Source organism: Salarias fasciatus (assembly GCF_902148845.1).
Source record: "Salarias fasciatus chromosome 7 unlocalized genomic scaffold, fSalaFa1.1 super_scaffold_4, whole genome shotgun sequence".
In the NCBI taxonomy this organism is placed as follows: Eukaryota; Metazoa; Chordata; class Actinopteri; order Blenniiformes; family Blenniidae; genus Salarias; species Salarias fasciatus.
Window position 1 is genome coordinate 17,239,628 of NW_021941229.1, and position 23,699 is coordinate 17,263,326.

At 42.5% G+C, this 23,699-nt stretch overlaps 1 protein-coding gene across 1 annotated transcript in view; it reads left to right on the top strand.

Moving 5' to 3' along the window:
• Positions 1 to 23,699, top strand: part of dym (dymeclin) — a 49,976-nt gene that overhangs the window by 19,203 nt on the left and 7,074 nt on the right. The window contains exons 11-16 of the mRNA XM_030084150.1: positions 370 to 495; positions 611 to 724; positions 799 to 893; positions 3,812 to 3,911; positions 18,110 to 18,292; positions 21,409 to 21,522. Of these exons, the coding sequence (XP_029940010.1) occupies positions 370 to 495; positions 611 to 724; positions 799 to 893; positions 3,812 to 3,911; positions 18,110 to 18,292; positions 21,409 to 21,522 (732 nt within the window). The remainder of the gene's footprint in view (positions 1 to 369; positions 496 to 610; positions 725 to 798; positions 894 to 3,811; positions 3,912 to 18,109; positions 18,293 to 21,408; positions 21,523 to 23,699) is intronic.

Consider the following 23,699-nt stretch of genomic DNA (forward strand, 5'->3'; position numbering starts at 1 on the left):
TGGTTCAGCTTTTGGCTTTATTGTGCACCAGTAGATCCCATTATAGACAGTAACCATGAATTCTTTAACGCTTCCCACGCATCTGACCTCTTTCCCACCTCCTGAAGTTTAAGATGAATATCTCTGGCCATAACCTTGCGGCCCAGTCCCTGGAAAGTCAGATTTAATTTTCAAATGAACTCCAATGGTTTCCAACAAGGATTAAATGCACTTTTTTCTGATGAGGGTCAGATTTCTTCGTGTTAAAGTGCCCGAGGACGAACAGCAGGCCTGATTTATTGAGCATAGAGTTGCATGTGCCTTTATATACATTTTTTTTTTTAAGATCTCTCTTTTTTTTTTTTTTTTTTTTTTTTTTTTTTATTACAGGTTTTGCCCATTCTTGAAATCCTTTACCATGTAGAAGAAAGAAATTCTCATCACGTCTACATGGCCCTAATAATCCTCCTCATCCTCACAGAGGATGACGCCTTTAATCGCTCCATCCACGAGGTGGTAGGTTGAAACACACTTTCTAACTCACCGAATGTCAGTATATTAATATTTTATCATTTGTCCAGCTCAGTTCACCTGTTGTATGTCATTACTGCCCCCCCCCACCTCTCAACAGGTATTAAAGAACATTTCTTGGTACACAGAGAGGTCACTGACAGAGATTTCACTGGGCAGTTTGCTCATCCTTGTCGTCATCCGCACCATCCAGTTCAACATGACGAGGACGAGGGTAAAACACAGAACCACGTCAGCGCAAAGGAATTCATGAATAAGCTACCTGTTCACTGGATTTCTTTCTTCCAGGATAAGTACCTGCACACCAACTGTCTTGCTGCTCTTGCCAACATGTCGGCGCAGTTTCGGAGCCTCCACCAGTACGCTGCCCAGCGAATTATCAGGTGAGGTCTTGCCGTTGGCGCACAGACAACAGAACAAGTCCAACAAAAAAAAAAAAAAAAAAACAATGACGGGATATGTCCTCTGCCACCTGATGGCCTAACAGCTGTATCTACAGCAGAAATTGTGCTTGTATTTGATTTATTGTGTCACAAACTTCAAGAAAAATAAAAAATTGCAACTTACAATTAAATATGTACTTGTTTTGGTACCAAAGTTTTCTTTCGTGACAATAATGCAGAGAAAAATGCTAAAAATATCCCTTGAGTTTTCATAAGAACACTGCAGATCAAGTGAACAGTGTTGCTTTAAGAATGAAAATTATTTCAAACACAGTGTGTTTATTGGAGACAAAAAGTAAAAAATAAAGAACAATTTACAGTTTAGAGCAGCTCAGTTACTGTTTGAAAATTTGAGCAATCCCTCCATACAAAGGCACTTTATGGTGTTTTCCCCGAAGAAAGCAAGTCTGAATAGTACACTTGTACTTTGCTTACTTTTTAATGTAGCTGTCAGAAAACCGGAGGATCATCTGCATCACTCAGCTCAAATAAACATTCATTTTAATGATTCATGATGAATCGGTACTGAGGACGATGCTGAGAAATAAAATATCGGGGGTGTTGTGCCTGTGGAGAGAACATTATGTAACGTGAGGGAAATTGAGGGAGAAGGTTTGGCCACGAGTAGACGGAAGAAGAGGATGGGGGCCAGACCGCGCGCACACACCAAGTCATTCATAGCCGTTTAACTCCAGGCGCACAGGAAGGGATGTTTCCTTCCCCAAAGACGTGCACAAATTCACGCACACTCAAGGATTGTCTTATCTTCCCGCCTGTGTCTCTCCCCGTATCTGTGACTCTGCTGTTTTGAGTCAGAAAGGAACACTGTCTGTGAATGTGTACATGTTTGTCCGGGACTAATGCACAGCCACTGACTCCATGTCTGATGATAATAATAATAATGATGATGATGATGATGACTGTGATGGCCCAGGTCGGGCTAAACTGGCAGCTTGGCTGTAAGATAAAGGGAATTTTCTGCCAGGAATTTCCAAATGTCTGCTAGACAGCGCTGAACTGTGCCCCATAATTGACTCTCAGAGAGAACCGTGGCTCCTGCTGTTTATTTAAAGGCAGCACTGGGTTGATTCACCCTCACCATCGCCACACGTCCCTGCTTATTTTGTTCATGTCGGTCCATGTTGTCCATCAGTATTTCCTTTATGCTGGATGACTCCTCTCGGAGGTCTGCAGACTCGCAGCAGACATAGTTTAAGGCAGTGGAACAGTCATGCTGCAGTTTGTTGCTCTACAAAAACGGAGAAATGTCACTTTCAGTTCAGTTATTAATCTGCCCAGTAATATTTCAACACTGAGCCAGAGAAAAGGAAACATTGATAGTTTTGTATTCCACATTTCATTTAGTCACTGTTTCTTCTGATAAATTAAACTTAAAAAAATAAAAGTCAGGAAAATGACATCCGATGATCCCCTGATTTCTCTCTCGGGGGGGGGGGGGGGGGGGGGGGGGGGGGGGGCTTCCCCCACACCTTGAAAATCACTGAAGCAGACATTTCCCTATGTGATGTGCTGGATTTTGGTCTGAAGAGCAGCAGCCACCCACGTCGTGCGTCCAGATAACACCGAGCTATCTGTCCTCTGGAGACAGGACTTCTTCACATCCTCAGTGTGTCAGGGCGAGCCGTGTCCGTCATTATCTCTGCCTCATAACTGATTTGGGGATCACGCACGCACTGTGGGTATCTTTTGTGCGGCTCTTCCCACCGCCGTGTCCGTCATTGCCTCTGCGTGAAGGACGGACGGACATGCCAACCGGTCACAGTGCGTCATTGTAGGCAAGCGTCCCAGGTGGTACTCCCCTGGAGGTCCCCCATCTGAGAGCCCAGCAACACAGGCCCTGAAGTATTTCTGTCTAATGGGGTCTTTGACATTGGGCCCGACGACCACATAGCCGCTCAGAAACCTTCATTTCACCAATTATCCCGGATAAAGAGTGGTGAAGGAGACTTTGTGAGTCAATGTGTGTGTGGCAGATGGACAGGTGTAGCTCTGAGGGACTTATCAGAGCTAATGAATTTCCAAAGAGTTTTGCTTTAATTCATTAATTTATGCTGGGTTTTTTTTTTTGCCTCAGTCTTGATTATTACAAAGAAATTCAACATTTAACACCTCAAAAATTGAACAAAAAGTTGCAGTGAAACCTGAAGCTCACCTATAATTCTGTAACAGAAAGCATAGACATGCAGCCACATATGTGAACGCGACGTCGTGTGCATTGACCCTCCGTTCTGCTCCTCCACAAGGTCGCCCAAGCAGGCAAGGCGATGCGTGATGTCTGTCTACATCCTGCCATCAGGCACAATCACGAAGTCCCATTGCACGCAACCGTATACGCAAACATGGAAATAACAGCACAGCGCGTCGGACTTAATATGAAGAATTACAATAGAAAAGAAATACTTTATTCTTCTCAGGGGGAAATTCTTTAAATAAACTCGTGCATGCACAAGGTCAGGGGAACACTAAAAGCCCTGTTAAAAACATAAATGGAGTTACGATTGCAAATTAATAGTAAAATAAACATGATGACATGTATTTTCTGAATTTATATCCAACTTTGCTTTTATTTTCAATTTAAAAGCCACCGTTATTCATTATTCTTTAAAGGCCTCATTTGTAAAGCAAAACAAGTCTGTCTTTAATAATAATCTGTCATAAATGGACGCTTCTGTCTCCAGGTATAATAAATGAAAGGCCACCCGTTCAGTTTATTTATGGAGAATTACTGAAAAGCATGTAAAGCAGAAGTGCTTTGAGTTCAGGTTCTTTGGTCTTGGTTGAAGTCTTGGTCTGCCAGGGCTTTCATTCTTCTCCCTCTCTCCGTGTCTCCCCTGCAGTTTATTTGCTTTGCTTTCCAAAAAGCACAACAAGGTTTTGGAGCAGGCAACACAGTCTCTGAGAGGCAGACAGGGAGACAACACAGCCTTGCCAGACTACGTGAGTAAAACACACACACACACACTCTCTCTCTCTCTCTCTCTCTCTCACACACACACACACACACACACACACACACACACACACACATACACACACACACACACACACACACTCTGTCGGAACTAAGTGTATTAATGGCTGCCAAATTATGTCTACATGGATAAGGAGCAGTAATTTGACAGGGGTGTTTGTGACTGTTTGACAAGTGTGAGGTTAAGTGAGTTGATTTTTTTTTTTTTTTAATCATGAATTAGTTTTTACCTTTAAAACATTTACGTTAGTAAAGTAATCAGGCATCTGTTTTTGGTGTTTTTCTGGTAATAGTACATCAATAGTTTTCAAATTGAGAAAAATGAATCTTTAAAAAAAGAAGAACATTTGTGAGAAATTTGCATTTTAGCAGAGAGTAAACCCTAATGCCAGTTTTTCATCAGTTTTTAAAGATTACACCAAATATGAATTGAGTAATAATACCACAAAGGGTCGTATTTTAATCAACTAAAGCTTACGGTCTAAAGTCCAGTGTGCTGGTACATCTTGGTTCTTTATCGCTGCAGTATTGGTAGATACAACAATAACCTCAGAGTACTATTGCCCTCTCCCTTTTAGGATCCAAAATGAGCTCAAGCAGATGAGTTTTTTTGGTTCGTGAACCTTTCTCACTTGTTTAAACAGAAGCTGTTGGCTTTCTTTTTTTATGCATGGTATTGTAAGGTGAGGTTATGTTCAGCACTGTGAGATGACTAAATTGTTCAAGGTAGGGATATAAATCAAATTGAAAAATGTTAACAGAGGGACCCAGTTGTCAAGCAGTAGTTAAAGTGACAGCTGGTCCTCACAATCGTATCTTCTGTCAGATCCTGGCTCATCCTGTCCTCTTGTCAGGGATAAGTAAGTAATGACATTACCGACCGCCCTGTGTGTCAGTGTGCACGGAGAGCAAACCTAATCGAGATCTTTTGTGTTATTTGAAAAGGTTATTATTATTATTATTATTTACAGTGGGCGACTGTAATGTCAGCAGTTTGTATTCATTGTACACTTTAATGTGGAACTTAAAACTTATAGTGGCAACAAAGTGTTAAAGAAATCGGTGTTGTTCTTAAATTTAACTCCTACCAGTCACACATTTGCAACACATTTGTAACAAAGTAATAAAGCGTAAACCTCCAGTTCAACATTCAGTATAATATAATGTTCCGATACTAAGCAGCAACACCTGATGAGGAGCTCTTGTTAACTATTGACAAACGTAATCATCCGTATTTGCGTTTGAAGCCCTTGCGCCTCCAGGTTTGTCTGTCTGCTTCACAGTCTGGCTGTCGCTTCTGATTTGTTTGGTCCTCGATGAGTGTGTGTACACAATCATATTTGTGTGTATGTGTTTGAATTAGCCCCCCCCCCCTCCATAAATGCCCTTAGGTGTTAGTGGAAACATGAGTGTATGTGAGTGCTCCTTCAACCATGTAGTGTCTGTCTGATGAGGCCCCCTTACCAACAGACGCATATGCACAGACATAAACACTCATAAAAATGTATAAAATGCAATTATCCAGCTTTGTTTTGATGCCTCTTTCCTTCGGGGCCTATTTTAATGCTCTCATGTATTTACATGAATGTGTAATCACACACTATATATATATATATAACTGAAAATGGAAAAGAAAAAACATAGACATATTACTTTGCCGTGATTAAATATTATCTTTTAGAGATATCAGGCCGGCCAGCTGTTCCCAAAGGAGAAAGCATTCAGGGTGAATATATTGGTGAAAAACATAATATAAGAATTACATGTTATATAGAGTAAGAGGTCAACAGCTCCAACGCTTTTGTGGGGGATTCAGTCTGTTGCTCAAGGGCAGATGGCAGATTTTCGGTATGATTACTTTATGGGAATTTGACTGTTTTTTTCCTTGAATAGCGTCTGACATGCCGTCTGGGTCATAGACTTTTTAAGACAGAGCTGGTCAACCTCTCTGATACCATTGTTATCCTTGAGCTTAGACTATACTAACGCGACGTGGCATTGGTTCCCATGTCTACCAGGGTTCTCACGTCTGCCTTTGAATCGAAAGATATTTCCTCATAGCAGAGGACATATTTCACTTTTTTTCCCCCCGTTGATTACACACACGCAGGCACGCACGTACGCAAACACTTTAAACATAAATTGCATTTAATTATATCTTGAACGGGGTGTCACGTGTGCCGTAACGGAGCTGCACGTCTCTGGTGGTAAATATCTCGGGCTCAAGTGTTTTTCATTGTTTGATAAGGTCACTGACAAGGAAAAAGGCCTTCCTGCCTGTTCCAGACTGAAGTATGTCAGAAAGTACAGCATTGTGTTCTGTTTCTTTTCTTTTCTTTCTTTTTTTTATGCTTTGCTCAAAGAAATTAACGACTTGGATGATCACCCTGCATTTTCTCAGTATGTTTGCTCAGTGAGAATTGGCCGATGATTGCATGCGAAAACCCTCCCCCCCCTAACCTAAATTGTTTATCTTAGTAAACATTATGCCTGCTAATTATGAACATGTTAACATTCAGGAGGAGGTGCTTCGCTTCCGCTGCTGCTCTGCAGCACCACTGTGTACAGTAGAGACACAATAATGAGGTGGAGCGCCATATGCGAATACACCTTGAGGCTGGGGACTGGTACAGTCCCTCCGAAATTGTGCGTTCGCGCCGGGTTACTTACACGACATTTCTGATTGTTTTACTAGATTAAAGAGAACTAAATGAATAACGCCACTCATTTCTGTCATTTATTTATTTTATTGGAACAACGTCAAACGAAAGTGGACTCACTTACAAACTTATGTGTAAAGTTTAAACCAAGTCAAAACAAGAACTACTTATTCCCAATTTTCTTTTTTATTTTTTTATTACTTTGATTAATGATGCACTCGACAACACATTGAAGTTGTTTGCCACAGTACAATCCAAAAGATGCTTAGTTTATATTGATGAAAATAAACAAAAAGCATTTTTAGGGGTTTTCTTCTCGGCCACTGCTTTTCAGGCTGCACATGATTTATTTCGCGCCAAGCAGGAATATTTGGTTGAATGCCGTACATCTTACTGTGAATGGCTGACCGAGTTTGGGAAAAGTAAAACTGTTCTTGTGCTGGTTTGATGGTTTTCATATAAATATCTGTTCAATCAAACGTCTACAACTGTTTGACAAAAACTTATTTAACTTCAATTTTGTTCCAAAAATGTTTTCGATAAAGTAAATGATGTCTATTCTCCAGTTATTTGTTTTAGGTTAAAAGCAGAAAATGCTGCAGAGAAAAGACATCTCCTTTACCCCCTTTTTTTTCCCTTCTGTTGTGTTTCCTTGTAAGCATTTGCCTGGATTATTCGGATTAGGGAATCCCCACGGTTGTTTCGTGGTTAGCAGTCTTGCTTCACAGAAAGAAGTTCCCGGTTTCAAGTTCAGGCTTAGGTGCTTTTGTGTCTATGGAGTTTCCATGTTCTCCATGTGTGCTTGAGGTTAATTATTGACTCTGAATTTCCTGTTGATGTATGTGTGACTGCTTCTCTGTTTCAGAGACGTGTCCATGAATTTTAAATCCATCACTGATAGTTTGAGCACTGCGTGAAGAGAATATAAACCATCTCTGAATGTTTGCTACATTTCTTATTCATACGGCATTTTAAATATCCACCCTGAAACGAGATTGTCATTTAAAAAAAAAACAAAAAAAAAACCCAACATGTAACACAGTTAAATGAAAAAGCAGACGATTTGGTACAAAAATAAATAGTTCCAAATGTTATCGGCAAGCTCAACACTGGCTGACTCGTCATTTATCTCCACCGTAATTGACTGGTATTCTTCTTGAATGGAAATTTCCATTATACCTCGCGCACGGCAATTCCTGTCTGCTCGCCGATAATGACCTAATGCACTGGCCAAGGCCCGTCACCGGTTTGAAAGATGTGACATGTGAAGGAAGGACTGCTGTCTTATTATGCCAACTCCTTTGTTTCCTCCGTCCCTGGCCCTCCTCTCCTCCTCCGGTAGTAGTGGATGTGGCAGTCTAATTGGAAACAGGCTCCTCTGGTGTTGTTCACAAACCCTTTCTTTAAGTTTTTAGGGAACTACAGGGACACGTTAAAGAAGAGCAAAATCTGAGGAGAAAACAAGAACAATAGAATAAAAGGAGGAGAAGCATGCAGGCAGAAGGAAAGTGGAGGACAACACAGGGGGAGTTGAGAGTGGGTGGAAGTGTGTTTTTGTGACAGGCATCTGGAAACAATGTAATTTGGCCGGTCTGGCTCTGGAGAGAGAACTAATGTTTGTTTAATGTGGGATTGTCCTGGACATGTAATTGCTCTCTTTACGAGGGAGAGACTAAGAGGAGGATATGAAAAGGAGAAGAAGAAGAAGGAAAAAAAAAAGAAAAACTCAAACGCTCTAAGCTGTGGGTTAAAGCTAGGCACATTCTGCTCTGGTGTTAATGTCTCCCTCGTCCTCTCTGTCTTCTCCCATGCTTTCCTCCCTCGCTCTTGATGTCTGCCTCTGGGTCGCCATCTCATGCTCACACACACGCACACACACGCACACACACGCACACGCACCGAGCCCTGAATGTGTTTGTGCTGCTGTATCTGGTTAGTGTCAGGGAAGAAAGAGTGAAGGGTGAGGGCCCCTCCAGCCCTCCAGGGAACATCCAGAGGCTCCCAGTCCAAGCAGGGCAGCTCCCATGAGGCCCAGTGGTTGCTCTTTGCAGCCTCTGCACCTCTGATTACAGATGTTTTTTTGCTTTTTTTTTTTTTTCTTGTCCTTTGAGAAATGTGCAGTGACATGCAGTATGTGCCTATACATACAAACATAAAGAGAAGAAAGTGTGTGTGTGTGTCTGTGGTGATGCACTGTGTTGCATTGTGTTGCGTTGGCTTGTGTGTCAGTGTTTACGCTTTCAGCCAGTGGTAATGGTAATGTTACTTTTCTGCCTCTTACTCTGTTTACTGTTGCACATTTTCCAGGAAAACACACACACACACACACACACACGCACAGGGTGTGTGTTCATTATTTTCCTGGGACATTGGATTGACCTACATTCATTCCCTTTTAGACTCGCTGTAACCGTCACCCATTCATAACTACGACACTAACCACGATCCTCAGCTTCACCCTTATTCAGTCTGCTCCTCAAAAAATTTAAGAATTGAATGCTTTTCCTTATGAGGACTGAAGTTTTGTCCCCACGAGGAAAGCAAATCTCCGTAATTTAGGACCCTCAGATTTGAGTCCCCACAAAAGTGATAAACACACGTTAACATACGTGCACACACACACATCCACACAGAGCCAGAAGCATGTTGGACCACCCTGTCTACGTGTTTATGCGTGCTGGTTGAGTCACAATCTGTGATCTCTTTTTAATAGCCGGAGTAGACACAAGCATTAGCTTTGGAGCGCCATTCCTCTTGTTTAGTGGAAAAGCAGAGCCTGCGGATATATCAACAGATAATAAACATTATGCCTCCTGTTTATCATCAGGGCTTTCAGGAATTTGCCACTTTCTTTGGAGACCGACAAAATGATTTTGTTAAATCCGCAGCCATCCATTAATGCTGCCGTATCCGTGAGATAACTACAACATGTGTCTTTGAAGCTGTCTGCAGTCGAAAAGAACTGTTGTTTGGTTCATTTGAAATCCAAAATGCCACATTTCACTTTTTTTATGTTTTTTTGTTTTTTTTGTTTTTGTTCTGCACTTTATGTAAAATTTCTCACAGACAGTTTCTCTGTCTTTACCAATTTGTCTCCAGTAAGATGTCACATGGAAGGACGGAAACCATCATCACATTTCAAGTAGCATTCACCTGAAAGCAGGAAGTGATTGACCGAAGTGTGAATGTTGCATCATCTTGTCACATTTCTTATTGCCCTCAGTGTTGAGCCAATCCTCCCACCCACCACCCACCTGATGTACAGTACTGCGCCCCTCAGGGGTTAAAGGGCACACGGTGGGAGCTGCTTGTCTTTTTGAATGAAAATAACCAGAGGGAAGAGATGGCAAAAGGTGACGATACATTGCCATTTCCCGCCGTATTAACCTCTGCAGTAAAAGATTGAAATTCATGGTTAGCAGTTCAGGAATACAGCATGAGGGTCACTCAGTGAGGTACTTCTGCAGTGAGCACCAACCTTATTCTGATTTCACGGTAAATGTTTCTGTGCAGAATTGTTGACATGCTTTTATATTTTGCTATTTCTGAATTACTTTATAGTTACATTTCTCACAAACTGTACTCTTATGATGATTTTTATGGTTAAACTAGTCGGCCGTGTATCATATGTCTTTGTGGTAGATGTGTTTGGTCAAATTTTGGCTCTTGGCTGTTGAAGATGAAATGTTTGTTGCCATCATGTGATCAAAGATGAGTCCGTGTACCGTATTGTACAGATCATTAGGTGGAATCCTTTTTTCTGAGAAGGATAACATGTTGAATCAGCAGCTTTATAATAGTGACACTGAAGTAAGAGAATCGGCAAAATCAGTCTCACATTATATGAACCATGTTTTGACATAGATTCAGCTGTTGAATTGTTTCATCAGTCTTGTTCATGTTCAACATACTCGCTGTTTTCAAGGCTCTATTTTCAAAAACATCATTCCGAGCAAAGTAATGTAGGGAAGAGCACTCTGGCCTCATAGCAAGAGCCTTCCCACTCGAGCTTTTGCTTGTTCTCCCTGTGCGTATGTTGGGTTTGTCTGGCTTTACTGCGAAGCCACTTGAAATTCTGAATGTTACTTGTTACCGACTTCTCAGAGTATTAAAACAATTCTTCATAACCACCTTTAAATTCAACGATCATACTCAAAGAAGTCTGAAGAAATGTTTGTCTAGCAAGCTGCTTTTCACAAGATGTGCTGCACTAAACGAACCAAACTCAAGATCCAAATGCATCTCTTGTGAATTAAATCATAACATATCATTATCACATATTACAAGTAACCTTTTAACCTTTTTACCAGTCTTTAAGTAGCTCATTATATTCTCTTCGGCATCTTATAAATCTGTTTCCTTGTGTACCTCTCATTAAGTCTGTATCCTGCTGAGAGCGGAGAACAGCCTCACCCCCCTTTCTGTGGTCTCTCATCTTTCTTTTCCTTCACTTTCCCAGCGGAAAAAAAAAAAAAAAGATGACAGGGCTAGTTGTTGGTTTACTTGTTAGCCTGTCTGTCCTCTTATCTTCTTTTGTCTGTCTCTCTGCCTCCCTCTGTATCTATTCTTGGACAGTAGGAGTGCCACCCCTGCAGGCAGCAGGTGCTCTGGGGTCCTAATGATTGTCTGCTTCCAAATGGTAATTAGGGCACCCCTGCTGCGCCCTGGTCTCTTCGTGATGGAGGCCCTGCAAAACACTGCACAGCTCATAGCAAATCAATTAGCACTGCCCACCTATCTGCCAGAGTGCTGTTGCAGCTGTTGGCGTCATCTCTCTCTCTCTCTCTTATTTATTTATTTTTTTATCGTTGCTGCTCCCGTCATCGCCGACATTACCGCTGTTCTGCCTTCGCTCCCCGCCCATGGCTCCCGCTGCTAGCAGGAGCCAAGTCTCAGAGAAGTAGCATGCTTTTTTAAACTGATAATGAGATATGAATCTGCGAATAATGTTGATCTTTTCTCCACCGTGACGGGAATGCAGAGATGACGCAACATTAGCTTCTTTTTTTTTTTTCCACAGATCTGAACTTAAAAGGGCAGAGTGTGGTGATGCTTCTGTTGTTTTCAGAGTTCAGTCTTCTGCCTTGTTGAAAATATGTCTATATGCATGCTCTTCGCAGTGTATATGAGGCTGTGTGGTAATGAGAGACTGACCTGGCCACAATGCTGTGCTAAATGGTATGATTATGACATGGCGTTGGTACTATAATGCAGGTCAGACAATGACCCATTTAAAAAAAAAAAAAAAACTCTCCCAAAAGACAGGGCAGGCTGCTGCTGCTCAGCCACTCTGACCCTCTCTGTCTGTCCATGTGGCACCTTTTCCCCTTCGCAACCTCTTATTTGAGCCTTGCTTTAAAAAAAAAAAAAAAAAGTGAAAATAGTTTGTGACTTTCTAAGTCTTTTAAGTCACATCCACGTTGTCTTTTATTTTCTTGCTGTATTTTGTCTTTAACGTCTTAGAGTTTTGTATCCGAAATGCTTCTGCTCTGTCACCGTGAGTAGATTTCAAGCAGATCTGGTTCTTGAGGTGTGGCTTGTCACTCCTTTAGTTTGCCTTTTTTTTCCCCCGTATCTGTGCTCCTTTGTCTTTGTCAGTCCTCTTTCTTAATATGTCTGGTTTGTCTGCCCTGCAACAGCCTGCAGTCAGCAGCGGGGCCAGCCAGGGAATCACTAAGCTATTGGTTTAATGATGCCAGCTCCTACTTTACAGGGATTTACATGTCTGTGCCTCTAAACACCCTTGTCCACACTTATACGCGCACACACAAACACTTGCATAAAAACATGCGTGGGTATGATGGGATGGCGAGACGCGCTCGCTCGCATGTGTCCTTCCCAGTCACAGATTGCATTGGTGAAAAAAACCCCTCATCACTTCAGCCGTCAGAAACATGGCAGAGGTTAAGCGGCCTCGTAGACACAACACGTTCGGTTCAGTGTATGGAAGAATTAGCAAAATCTCACGCGCTCGCAGACAGACACTGCTATGGTTGGCGTGTGTTTTGTAAATGGTAAAACAAGTAAAATGGGACAGGATCATTGAGACTAATGATACAGCTCATGTCTGAGGCCTGTATTTTCCTGGGTGGAGAGAAGACATTAAATAGCAGCGTGAGAGGTTGTGACTAAATGACAATGCTGGAGGTTGGAAAATAGCACATGACTGCGGGAGAAGGAGCAGAAAAAGCAGAGAGGAGGGAATGATAAGAAAAGGAACGGGGGAAAGACAGAGGGGAGGGGATGGCAGTCATTGTTTTATTCATTCCAACAAACGTACGGTTCGGTTCATATATATTACATTTGGACAGAAACAAAGCTTTTCTTTAAATTATTTTTGTTTTGGTTCTGTACAATACCACAATGAATTTTAAATGAAACAGTTCAGATGCAGTTGTCGTGCAGACTTCCTGTGGGTCGAACAAAAGCATGTCATAAAAATATATGAAACTAAGCTTTTTTTTTTTTTAAACGCAATCCCTTCATTTCAAGGGCTCGAAAGTAATTGGAAAAATGAAACAACTGAAAATAAAATGCTCATTTCTAATACCTGGTTGGAAAACCTTTGCTGGCAATGACTGCCTGAACTCTTGAACTGATGGACCTCACTAGACGTTGGGTTTCTTCCTTTTTAATGTTCTATCAGGCTTTCGCTGATCTTCTTACCAAACTTTAGTCTTTAACAGGTGAAATACATGCTCAATTGGCTTGAGATCAGCTGACTGACTTGCTTTGGGTATATGTCTTGGGCTATTTTTCATCTATATTATGAAACACTACTCAATCAGCTTGACTGCATTTGGCCGGGCTTTGAGCAGACAGTACGTCTCTGAACAGCTCAGAATTCACTCGGCTGCTTCTGTCTTGTGTCACATCATCAATAAACACTCGTGACCCAGTGCCACTGGCAGCCACGCAGGCCCACGCCATCACGCTGCCTCCGCCATGTTTTTACAGATGATGTGGTGTGCTTTGGATCGTGAGCTGTTCCATACTTTACTGTTCCACGCTTTCTCCATACTTTTTTCATGCCATCATCGTGGTGGAGGTTCATCTTGGTTTCATCTGTCCAAACAATGTTTTTTCCAGAACTGTGCTGGCTTCTTTCGATGTTTTCCACAAAGTCCAATCTAGCCTTTTGGAGTCTTCTCTTTCTGAGTGGTTTGCACCTTGCTGTGAACCCTTTGTATTCACCTTCATGGAGTCTTCTCTTTATGGTAGATACTTCTACCTCTTGGAGAGTGTGGTCCCCTTTGTTGTAAAAGGGATTTCTCTTCACTGCGACCATCCGCCACTGTTTTCCTCAGCGAACATTCAGGTCTTTCTGCCTTGCTGAGTTCAGCCGTCCTTTCTGTTTTTCTTTCTCAGAAAATACCGACCTGTAGATGTATAGAGAGCTCCTTCGACTGCACGTTGTCTTCGCATGAGAGTCTTCCAAATGCAAGCAACACGCCTCACATCAACTCCAGGCCATTTATCTTGCTTGATTACGACATAACGAAGGACTCGCCCACACCTGCCCATGAAAGTACCTTTGTGTCAATTGTCCAATTACCCTTGGTCCCTTTAAAAAGAGGCTGGCGCTTTTTAAGGAGATGAAACTCCTCAAGCCTTCATCCAATTTTGATGTTGATATCCTCAAATGAAAGCTGAGAGTCTGCACTTCATGCCCATGTCCATTGCATAACTAGAACTGGGATATGTTTTCATGAACGCCTAAAAAAAAAAAAACAAACAAACCTGTATCAGTGTCCTAATATCCATAGACCTACTGTATCGGGGATTTCCTGACTTTCAGAGGGTATTTTGGGGGAAAACAAGTGCAAGAGGACAGAGCAGGGAGTGGAAGAGAAAGAGGAGGAGCTGGTAAGATATTTAAATCCTGTCTGGGTTTCAAGTAGTCCATGGACCTCTTAATCTCATCCACTTGACAAACATACACACAGGGCCAGGCAGACGTCTAGCTAGCCTATTTTCATGTGACCTGAATTCCCCAGTGTGGCATTTTTTTCCCTGCCAGACTAATCTCATTAAGCTGGGTGCAGAGCTGGAGAACAAACACACTAGGCATCCCTCACTCCTACTCTGCCGTCTCTTCCTGCACTTGTCTTTTCTTTTTGGTGTTCTCCATCAGCTCACCCCCACACTCTCATCCTCTACGCTTCCGTTTTTTTTTTTTTTTTTATCGCCGTCTTCCTTTTTCGGCCCCCTCGTCCTCCCACTCAGTTGTCCCCTGAATGTGTCCCTGCTCTCGGTCTAATTATGGCCTGCCACGGCAGAGCAGAACAGAACGGAGCAGGTCTGGCTGAGAACTGGAGTTGAGCTCGGAGAGCCACCTCTGCTTCTAGACGCACAATCAATCCTCATTATAACTGGCTCTCCTGCTTTTGCCTCCTCGCGTCTGCATGTTAAAGCTCCGCGCACCTCCGTCTGCCAGCTTGTGGAGATCAATGCGCGACATTATTGCATCTGTGTCGCGAGCGTAATTCATGGTCGGCGCACAACAAAAGACAGTTATTTAAAATGATCCTAATCCCTCTGGCTACTTTCAGGTGTGTGTGTCCGTTTATGACCACCATATATACACATTAAAAAAAGAAGAAAGAAAAGAACCACACAGCGAGCAAAGTTATTTATAAGATCAGGGCTCGTTTCCGAAGCAGGGCACAGAAGATGGAATATAAAATGCTACCACATGCAGTTCTGTTACAGATGGTTAGCCCAGATTGGAGGTGGAATCTCAGTTCCCAATCGGCTTGCGATATCACTCTGGGTGTGCTGCTTCAAATCTGCTCTTGAAAACTCCGTCTAAACAGGTCATCGGCAGAACAATGGTGTTTGTCTAAAAAAAAGAAAAAGAAATCCTTTGGTTTTCTTGGATTCAGACGCACCAGTTTGACCACAAAGAACCTCAATCCCCTTTTTTCCTATTTGACGAATGTTTATTACTTTTTCTGGAGTTTTTAAATGTGTCCCATAGTGCAGAAGAGACACTTTTTTTTTTATCATGAAGCTCGACTAATTCATATGCATTAAAGATTAAAATATCTTGCTCAGCACCTTATATTAATGTATTTTACGGGATTTACCAGGGGAATACATTTTGCTCATTTCCAGTTGGAAATGCGTCGGAATGTAACCTCCCGGGAAGATGCAGATCAGTTCTGTCTCTGGCGACGCCTTCGCGTAAAGCAAAGATGGTGATTAAAGTTTTGAGACCTGCTGACTGAGGTGGTCAATTGCACATTTATTGAAGTTACCCTAGATGTGATTTTCTGTAACCGTATGTCTGTTGCATGATGTTTTATTCAAGTGCCAGTATTGCCTCATTTATCTCCCTGTCCTTGATCGGTTTTCAGTCCTTTACTGAGCTGCTGTTACGCCATCAAACTCCGGCTTTTGTCCATTTTCACTCGAAGAGACGCAGTTATTCATTGCGATGCCGGCTAATCATATGCTTCGAGTATCGGCACCGAAACCCGTCGCATAATCTTTGCCGTGTGTTACACTGGACTGATTTCATTAGAACTCTGTGGCATTAGCTAAGCTGCTTTGAATGTTCTTGACTCCCGCGTTCTCCGAGTCTGCAAGTCTACATTTTGTTGTCTCAGCTCAGCTTAGCTGTTGACCAGTCAGATCTCTGGCTCGGTGTCGCCCGACATGGACACTGTGTACTGTTTGTAGATTAGGGCAAGCACAATGCAACCGCTGTTATATTGTTAAGCTTCTTAGCCACTAATTATGCACTTTTATAAATTCTCTTGCAATAGATTTCACCAAAATGCGAGTTACTTGCTGTATTTCTCTTGCTGTTTGCCAAGTGAAATCAAGAAGCAGACTGTACCTCCTCGTGTCCAATATGAAGACGGTGCTCAGCTGCAGTGAGACTGTTCTTGGTGCTATTTATTGTTTTGTATTTTCAGATCGGGATGGAAACTGCGTCATTTCAGGATCTTATCTGCAATACCACGAGTACATGACAGAGTTGCATTTGAATTGCGTAGCTGTCACACCACAGAGAGGCTGGTTCACATTTCTTGAATGTTATTGGCCAATTCACTGTTGCCTGTTGGTTTTTTTTTTTTTTTTTAATCTCCTCAAAGATTATTCATTTTCCCACAGTCTCTGCAATTTTCTTTGTGTGTCTGCCACAGTGGAGCATGCCAATCACGCTGTTATCTGGTCATGGTGGCGTCTGTCCGTCTGTCCTGCAGACACATTGTTCAGCACGCAGTAACCGAAGAACGGCTCACGATAGCATCTTTGTTCTTCTGCATTTAGAGCAAATTGTCTGATGAGACTGAACGTTTTGATGTCGAGATTTAGAGCATAGATGAAAGGGTCTTTTTCCGAACTAACACGTCTTTGCTGTATGTTTTTCTTTGATCGCTCATACTGAAGTTGAAGATTTTTAGCCTTGGCTGATTTTTAAGTACTTCTAAGTCACGTGCTTCACATTGATTTGAGGCATTTTGTGATGACTGTCAGAAGTGCTGTCTTATTACACTTACTGGCTAAAGTAACTGGATTTTGATTTAGAAAGTAAATCTATTTTTAAACTCATTTATTTATGAATCTTTGTAAAAAGTAACATCTTTCTCATTGCTTTGTTTTTTTAAGGTCTTTTTTTAGCAGATCAGATTAGTTACTAGTATCTACACCCTGACAATAGAAGAACAATGTTTTTGAAGCAATTGACAAGAAAATGACTAATACTTTATACCCATTGAGCAGAGATACAATATTTAAGGTTGTTTATGATTTTGACATACATCTGTGTATGAATGAAACTAATGAGATATGATCTGTCAAATGTTAATTCTTTCGCGCTCAACTGTTCTTCAGTCATTACATTGATTCAAACAGTCAAGACAAGTCAATATAAACATGTTGTGGTATACTGTGAGGATCCTGGAAAGGATCAGCCAGAATGCATGCTCATCTTAACCACAGTTATGCATCTGCCAGGCGTTGAGCTTAATGTGATGCTGTTGGAATGGCTTATTTTGTCATGAATAACCCACCAGATATCCCGAATAAAATTTCCACGTCGAACTGTTTTCTTGACTTACATTTTAGGTTTCAGCTGCTATGACTGCAACACATTTCTGCACGCGTGTTCCTGTTCTTTACTGGTCTGTGGTGCATTGTTTCTCAGCCTGCTTAGTATGGGGAACTTTGTAAATAACTCATCATGTTAGTCACTCAGCCCGCCATACATTCCCTATACCACTCGCCTCCTATACCGTCACCTGTCACTCGTCTCAGCCTCTTGAGTAAACGGACTACAATGTGACCTGAACTCCAGCTCACAACATCACCTCCGGCTCTTGATATTGGTTGACATTCTTCCCCTTTTCCCCTCCTGTTGTTTTCCTCCATCTCTCGTTCCCCCTTGATGATCTTTCTATCAGGACGTAATTATTAAATTAAAAAAAACTATAATAAGTAAAATCAGTGTTGTGGGAAACCAATTAACCTTTATATCCTTATTCTTCCTCCAGGCCCAAGATCTAAATGTGATTGAGGAGGTCATCCGCATGATGCTGGAAATCATCAACTCCTGCCTGTGCAACTCTTTGCACCACAATCCCAACCTGGTGTACGCGCTCCTCTACAAGAGGGAGCTCTTCGAGCAGTTCAGGACGCATCCGTCCTTCCAGGACATCATGCAGAACCTCGACACGGTCAGTTGGCGTTGTTCCTCCCAGCATTCACCTAGAAACAGCCACTGAAACATGTGTTTTCGTGTGGACATGTGGAAAAACACTGTCCAAGGCACATGGCCAAGTAATGTTGACCTGGAAGTGGATCTGAAGAGGTGCTTCAAGCTGCAGTAAATACAGTAGTATTCAGAAGTAATTATAAAACGATATATAAATGTTACCTGGCAACTGTACAGACTATGACTACTTACAACTCGAACAATTAAACTGTCAACACAGTGGTACAATTGTGATTACTGCAGGATGAAAGCATGTATAGTTATGCAAAGACATACAATAAATATGTATCATATGCAGACGAGCTTCAGCAATAAGACATCTGTCGGAAAAAAGTAGATCCTGAAACCTGGCGGTTTTATTCTGGAGTCTACCGTAACACCTCCCAGAGGCTCAGAGATTTAAATCAAGCCATTATAAGATCTGACAGACGCTGGAATCCCTGTCACTTTGCAGAATGCCTTTGTTTTTGTGCACAATGGAGGCATTCCTGCCTTTGTTTTCATTCATTTATACACTTTAAAAGCAATCAAGAGCTCCGCCGGTAAAAATACAACACAATCTCCTGAGTACATCAAGGTTCAAAACCGAAGCTCTGATGTGTAAATCATTATAGAGTTCAGTTGCATAATAAAGTTGTAAAAGTGTTCAATATGCTGTCTGTTTACATGTTTGGGTAGAGTTAGAATTGCTAATGCAGATGTAGCATAAACAGGAGTATAATGCTTCCCTGTTTTTTTCCTTCGTTTGATCCAAACGCAGGTTTTGAACAGTGATTCTTCTCTGCATGGTGTTCGCCGGTTTATTATATTTACCGCAGAGATTCTAAAGATTTTCTGTCACTGTCCCTTCTCTCTGCCGGCGAAGGTTGAGAAAATTCCGGCTGCTCTGCAACACGTGTGAAGTGCATCGTTAAGCCAGTGTGCAGTTTGAGTGAATGGCACACTTGGCCCTGTGAACTTAAGTAGTATCGATGAATTAATCAGGCCCTTTGTGCCAAGAGGCTCCATCTCAAAAATTCATTGAGAGTGTGCGGTTCATAGGGAGGAAGGGACAGTGCGAGAGAAAGCTGTCATTCATGCCCGTATTAGTCATGTCGAGGGGGAAAGGAAGCTTTGGTGTGCATGAGTGTGTGTGTGCGAGGGATGGGGGTTGCTGCATACATTGCCATGGGCTTTGCTGTTATCCATAAGTATGAGGGAGGCATGCTAGCTAGAATCCCTCGGTTAAGTCAGTCTCCCTAAGGCTATTCTCCGAAGCCTTCCCCGCGCTCGCAAATCCGTGTGTGTGAGCACAAGATTCAGGATGAGAGGCTGCTTTTTTGCTCCTCTAAATTAACCCCATATGGGAGGCCTTCAGAGTTAATGAAGAGATTAGTATTAGATAGATGTACACACACATACACACACACACTCTCAAGCTCACATGCGCTTTGGTGTGTTGAATCCTCTAAAGCAACCATGGGGCATGAGCAGGGAAAACATTGCCTGTAGAAGCATTTTCCACTGTTGGTTTGACAAAAAAAAAAAAAAAAAGCATTAAAAACAATCAGTGAAACCTAAAGCTTTTTAATTATCAAACATCAAACATTTCTCCGGGGAAGACCCGAGCACTGCCGTGAGAGCACAAAATACCCTGCTTGATTTCACGTTTGAGCTTAAACCCAGAAGGCATCAGATAATTTGAGCTCCACTGAAGTGCTTATTTTAAGTGAGATAAAACATGTTGAAGCCCTATGTTGAATTTCTAATTTGTATCCTGTGACGAAAGGAGCAGGATTGAGCTTTGTTTGTTTTTTTTTTAGGTTTTTTTTTAACTTATTTGCCTATCTTTTGGGCTTATTCGCAAATGTCTTACTGTTTGCAATCACTAATTATATTTACACCAACTGCTTCTCCTTTTCAGAGTAACGTACTGTTGCTAGGACACATGACAACTCGTGCATACATCTAATTGGCTGTTGGCCGAATTTGCAAAATCCTGTCTGGAATCAAACGAGTCAAAACAAGGTTATTAGTCGTTACATATTCTTAACCGGGATTAGTCTCGCAGGTTATGTTGCGAAGAGCTCAGAGTGTTGGTCGGTGTTATTGTTTAGAGTTCGCCTCTCTCGCGTGATGCCACTTTGTTCTTAGATCTCCACATTACACCCAGTGTCATCATATTGGGTGTGGCTGCTGCAATATTAATGTGACAGCTCCAAACTGTGGGATTAGAGGAGTCACAGAGCTCTGTGATTGTACTCAGTGTTCACATGAAACCCCAGTGGGATTCTGGGTCCTGCGTGTGCAGTTTGCAACAGGAGAGACACCGAACGCTCTGATTTTCGAGGCTGATGCTGTCGTTATTCACTAATTCTTGGAACTAAAATGAGAAAGAGTTGTAAATGTTTGATGCAGGACAACACTGACTATCTGTCTTTTTTTTTGGTAGCACAGAAATGCGTCTTCCACCAATATTTATGGTTCTTTTTTTAATCTCACTTGTGGTTATTTGGTGTATATTTGACAGATTTTTCAGTCCAGAAAGTTGTTTTTGTTAGTTTTCTATTACTGGATGTTCCTTTTCATTAAATGGATGAATAAGTGCCATTCATGTGTTTTTAACCTTAGAAAATAAGAAAAGAAATCTAATTTCTACGAACTGGTAGCAAGTAGTGTATATAATCGAAATGATCACGGTAATTTATTTTACTGTCGTTCTTTGTGCTCCGTCTCTTTTACTACACTGGAGGTGGAGAGCTGTGATAGTAGTTAACAAGATTGCATTGATATTATTTTACTGGAATTTCAGTTTTGTTTTTACACAATAGGAAATACTTTTTATGGTTGCAAATGTTTGTTCTGTTTTAATCCAAGTTGAGAAATTCTTGACACAATGACACAAAGAAAAGACAGTCAGTTCGCTTCAGGTATAAGAAGACAAAAAACAATGAAAGCAATGAATCTTAACTCAATAAAAACACAGCTGACTTCTCAGAACATGTGCTGATGTGATGTTGTCACTTTGAAGAAGAGGCATTTTCTAATGTTGCAGTTGTCAGATTTCTCATAGCCGGCTTCTTCCTCTGCGACCTTTAGGTGATTGGCTTCTTCAGTCAGCGTCTGGAGCAGGCTGGGAGCGACCTGTCCGTCGAGAGGGTTCAGGAGGTCATCATGAAAGGAGCCCAGGCGCTGCCGACAGACCGGCTGAAGGTAATTCACTCGCACGGCTGAGACGGAGCGGGAGAGAGCGGAGACGAGCGGTCCTGAAACATGAGTCTGTCTGAAGACGGGAGGAGCGGCACTCGCCGGACAGCAAGATGCATGAGCAGCGGGCACAACGCGTTGCCGAAGACCGCAGGATGTGGCAAATTGGTCCTGGGGATGTTGAAGCAGGAGAATTAGTTTTCATGGACAGGTGAATGAGGGAAAGGTTTGGGATCAGAGTATGGATCCAGGCTCGGGAAAGATGGAAGGACCCATCGGGACTTCAGACAAAAGGCCAAAGCCCAATTCTCATTAGCATTAATGCCCATCTTCATTCCATCTCTGCTGGCCTGCTCCACACGAACATGTAATGACATTTCAAGGAGATGGGACGGGGGGCGGGGGGGGCTAGAGGGCACTTTGTCATGGGCACATAAGATGGGAGAGTAGGGGTGGGGGGGGGGGACATAAATCTGCTTCCCTGCCTCGTTACCCAACACTCCTGGCGGGTTCGCTAACCCCTCCCCTCCGAATGCTCCTCCATTAATCAGTGAGGAAATATGTAACCAGCAGTCTCCACACTCCACTCCTCACCAGCACAGAAGCTCTTAATTGCATGTTTCATCATGTGTTTCATGTTCTATACTTGGCGGCTGGCTGCAAGGCATTTGTCTCGCTAGCCGATGTGGAAGAGGGATGGCGCACAGCCGCGAGTCCATGTGCTCTCCGTCTCACTCTCCAGTCAGCGCCTCGCAGCGCTAATGTGGCGGTCGACCGTAGAGCCGGGGAATTGCACGCTGGGCCGCGCGGAGCCGGCCCTCTCGCGTCCTTCAGGAGAGCGCCGTACCTGTGGCTCGCGCGGTCAGACGGCGTGTGCGTGGATGTCTGTCGTCTCCGTGAAGACTATTCGTCATCAGATTTGTGTGTCATCCTCTCAGCGCCCGGCCACGAGCGTGCAGAAGCGCCGCAGACTCTCACGACGAATTCCCCCCCCCCACTGCCATCTGAGCGCTTTCCGGCTCTGCCCAGATTTTCTTTTCACTCCACGTCACCCCGCGATGTCTCCCGCGGGAGAAGTCACCGCTGTTTGATGGTTCCATCGCTCAAACACAGGGCTTCCTCTCCACCTCGTGCCTCCCCTCATCTTATGAGCTCATTCTGCCATTCAGCCCCCATTGTGAAAATCCATAGGTTAGATTAATGTTGTGTGGAATCACCAATAAGTTGGTAATTACTCAGAGAGAGAGTATCGGTGTCTCAATCAGTGAAGCCTGCACAGAGGGGGAGAGACGAGAAGATGTCAGGATGTTTGTTTTCTCTCTGGAAAAACAAGTGGAGCCCATGTTATGTAACCCCCTCCGTCATCTGCCGGTGAAGTTATTCTCTCCTGTGGTCATTTTCTGCGACTGATCGAACGTTGCCGAATGAAATTCACTCATGAACCATCACACAACGGCCACAGGTTATTTAAGAGATGGAAGTTACCAGACGGGGCCTCCACAGGGCGAGGAGCATCGCTGAGTTTTGGCAGCTCGTGATCATTTCAGCAGTTTACCGTTTTCTCTTCATCGGATCACTTTTGATAGACACTCATCGATGGAACACAACCAACAAGAAGCAGAGATATTGAGACTTTTTTTTTTATTCATCACAAATTGCCTCTTGTCAAGCTTGTTCATATTCTTCTGCTTTCCCAGTTTTTTTGTCTCTTTACACTTAAAAACATTCAGTTGCTGCTTAATATAACCAACTAACGTGTTGTGTTAAAGAGACACTCCAAGATCCTCTCTTCCATCTGTGGTCATAATGTTGTGGCGGATTGGTTTATATTACAGATGTTGAAGAAGAATTCTTCAAGCTGGATTTAATCCCGTAACAACAAACAGAACTAAAATGTTTCAAGAACACTTTCCAGACTAGAGAAGTTTAAAAATACCAACATTGTTATGTTTTGAATACTGCATATAATCAAAGAAAGCAACAAAGTTGTACATTTACCCAACAACACAATCACATTCAAACATTTGTTTTATCACGCAAATCAAAATCAATTCCATTTTATTTCTTCAAATCATGTCTTTTTTTTGAAAAATACAGAGGAAAAACTCACGATGCACGAACTTTTTTTCTGTTCTTCGTTCACCAGTCTTTATGCGAACCCAACATGAATTCAATGCAGTGAA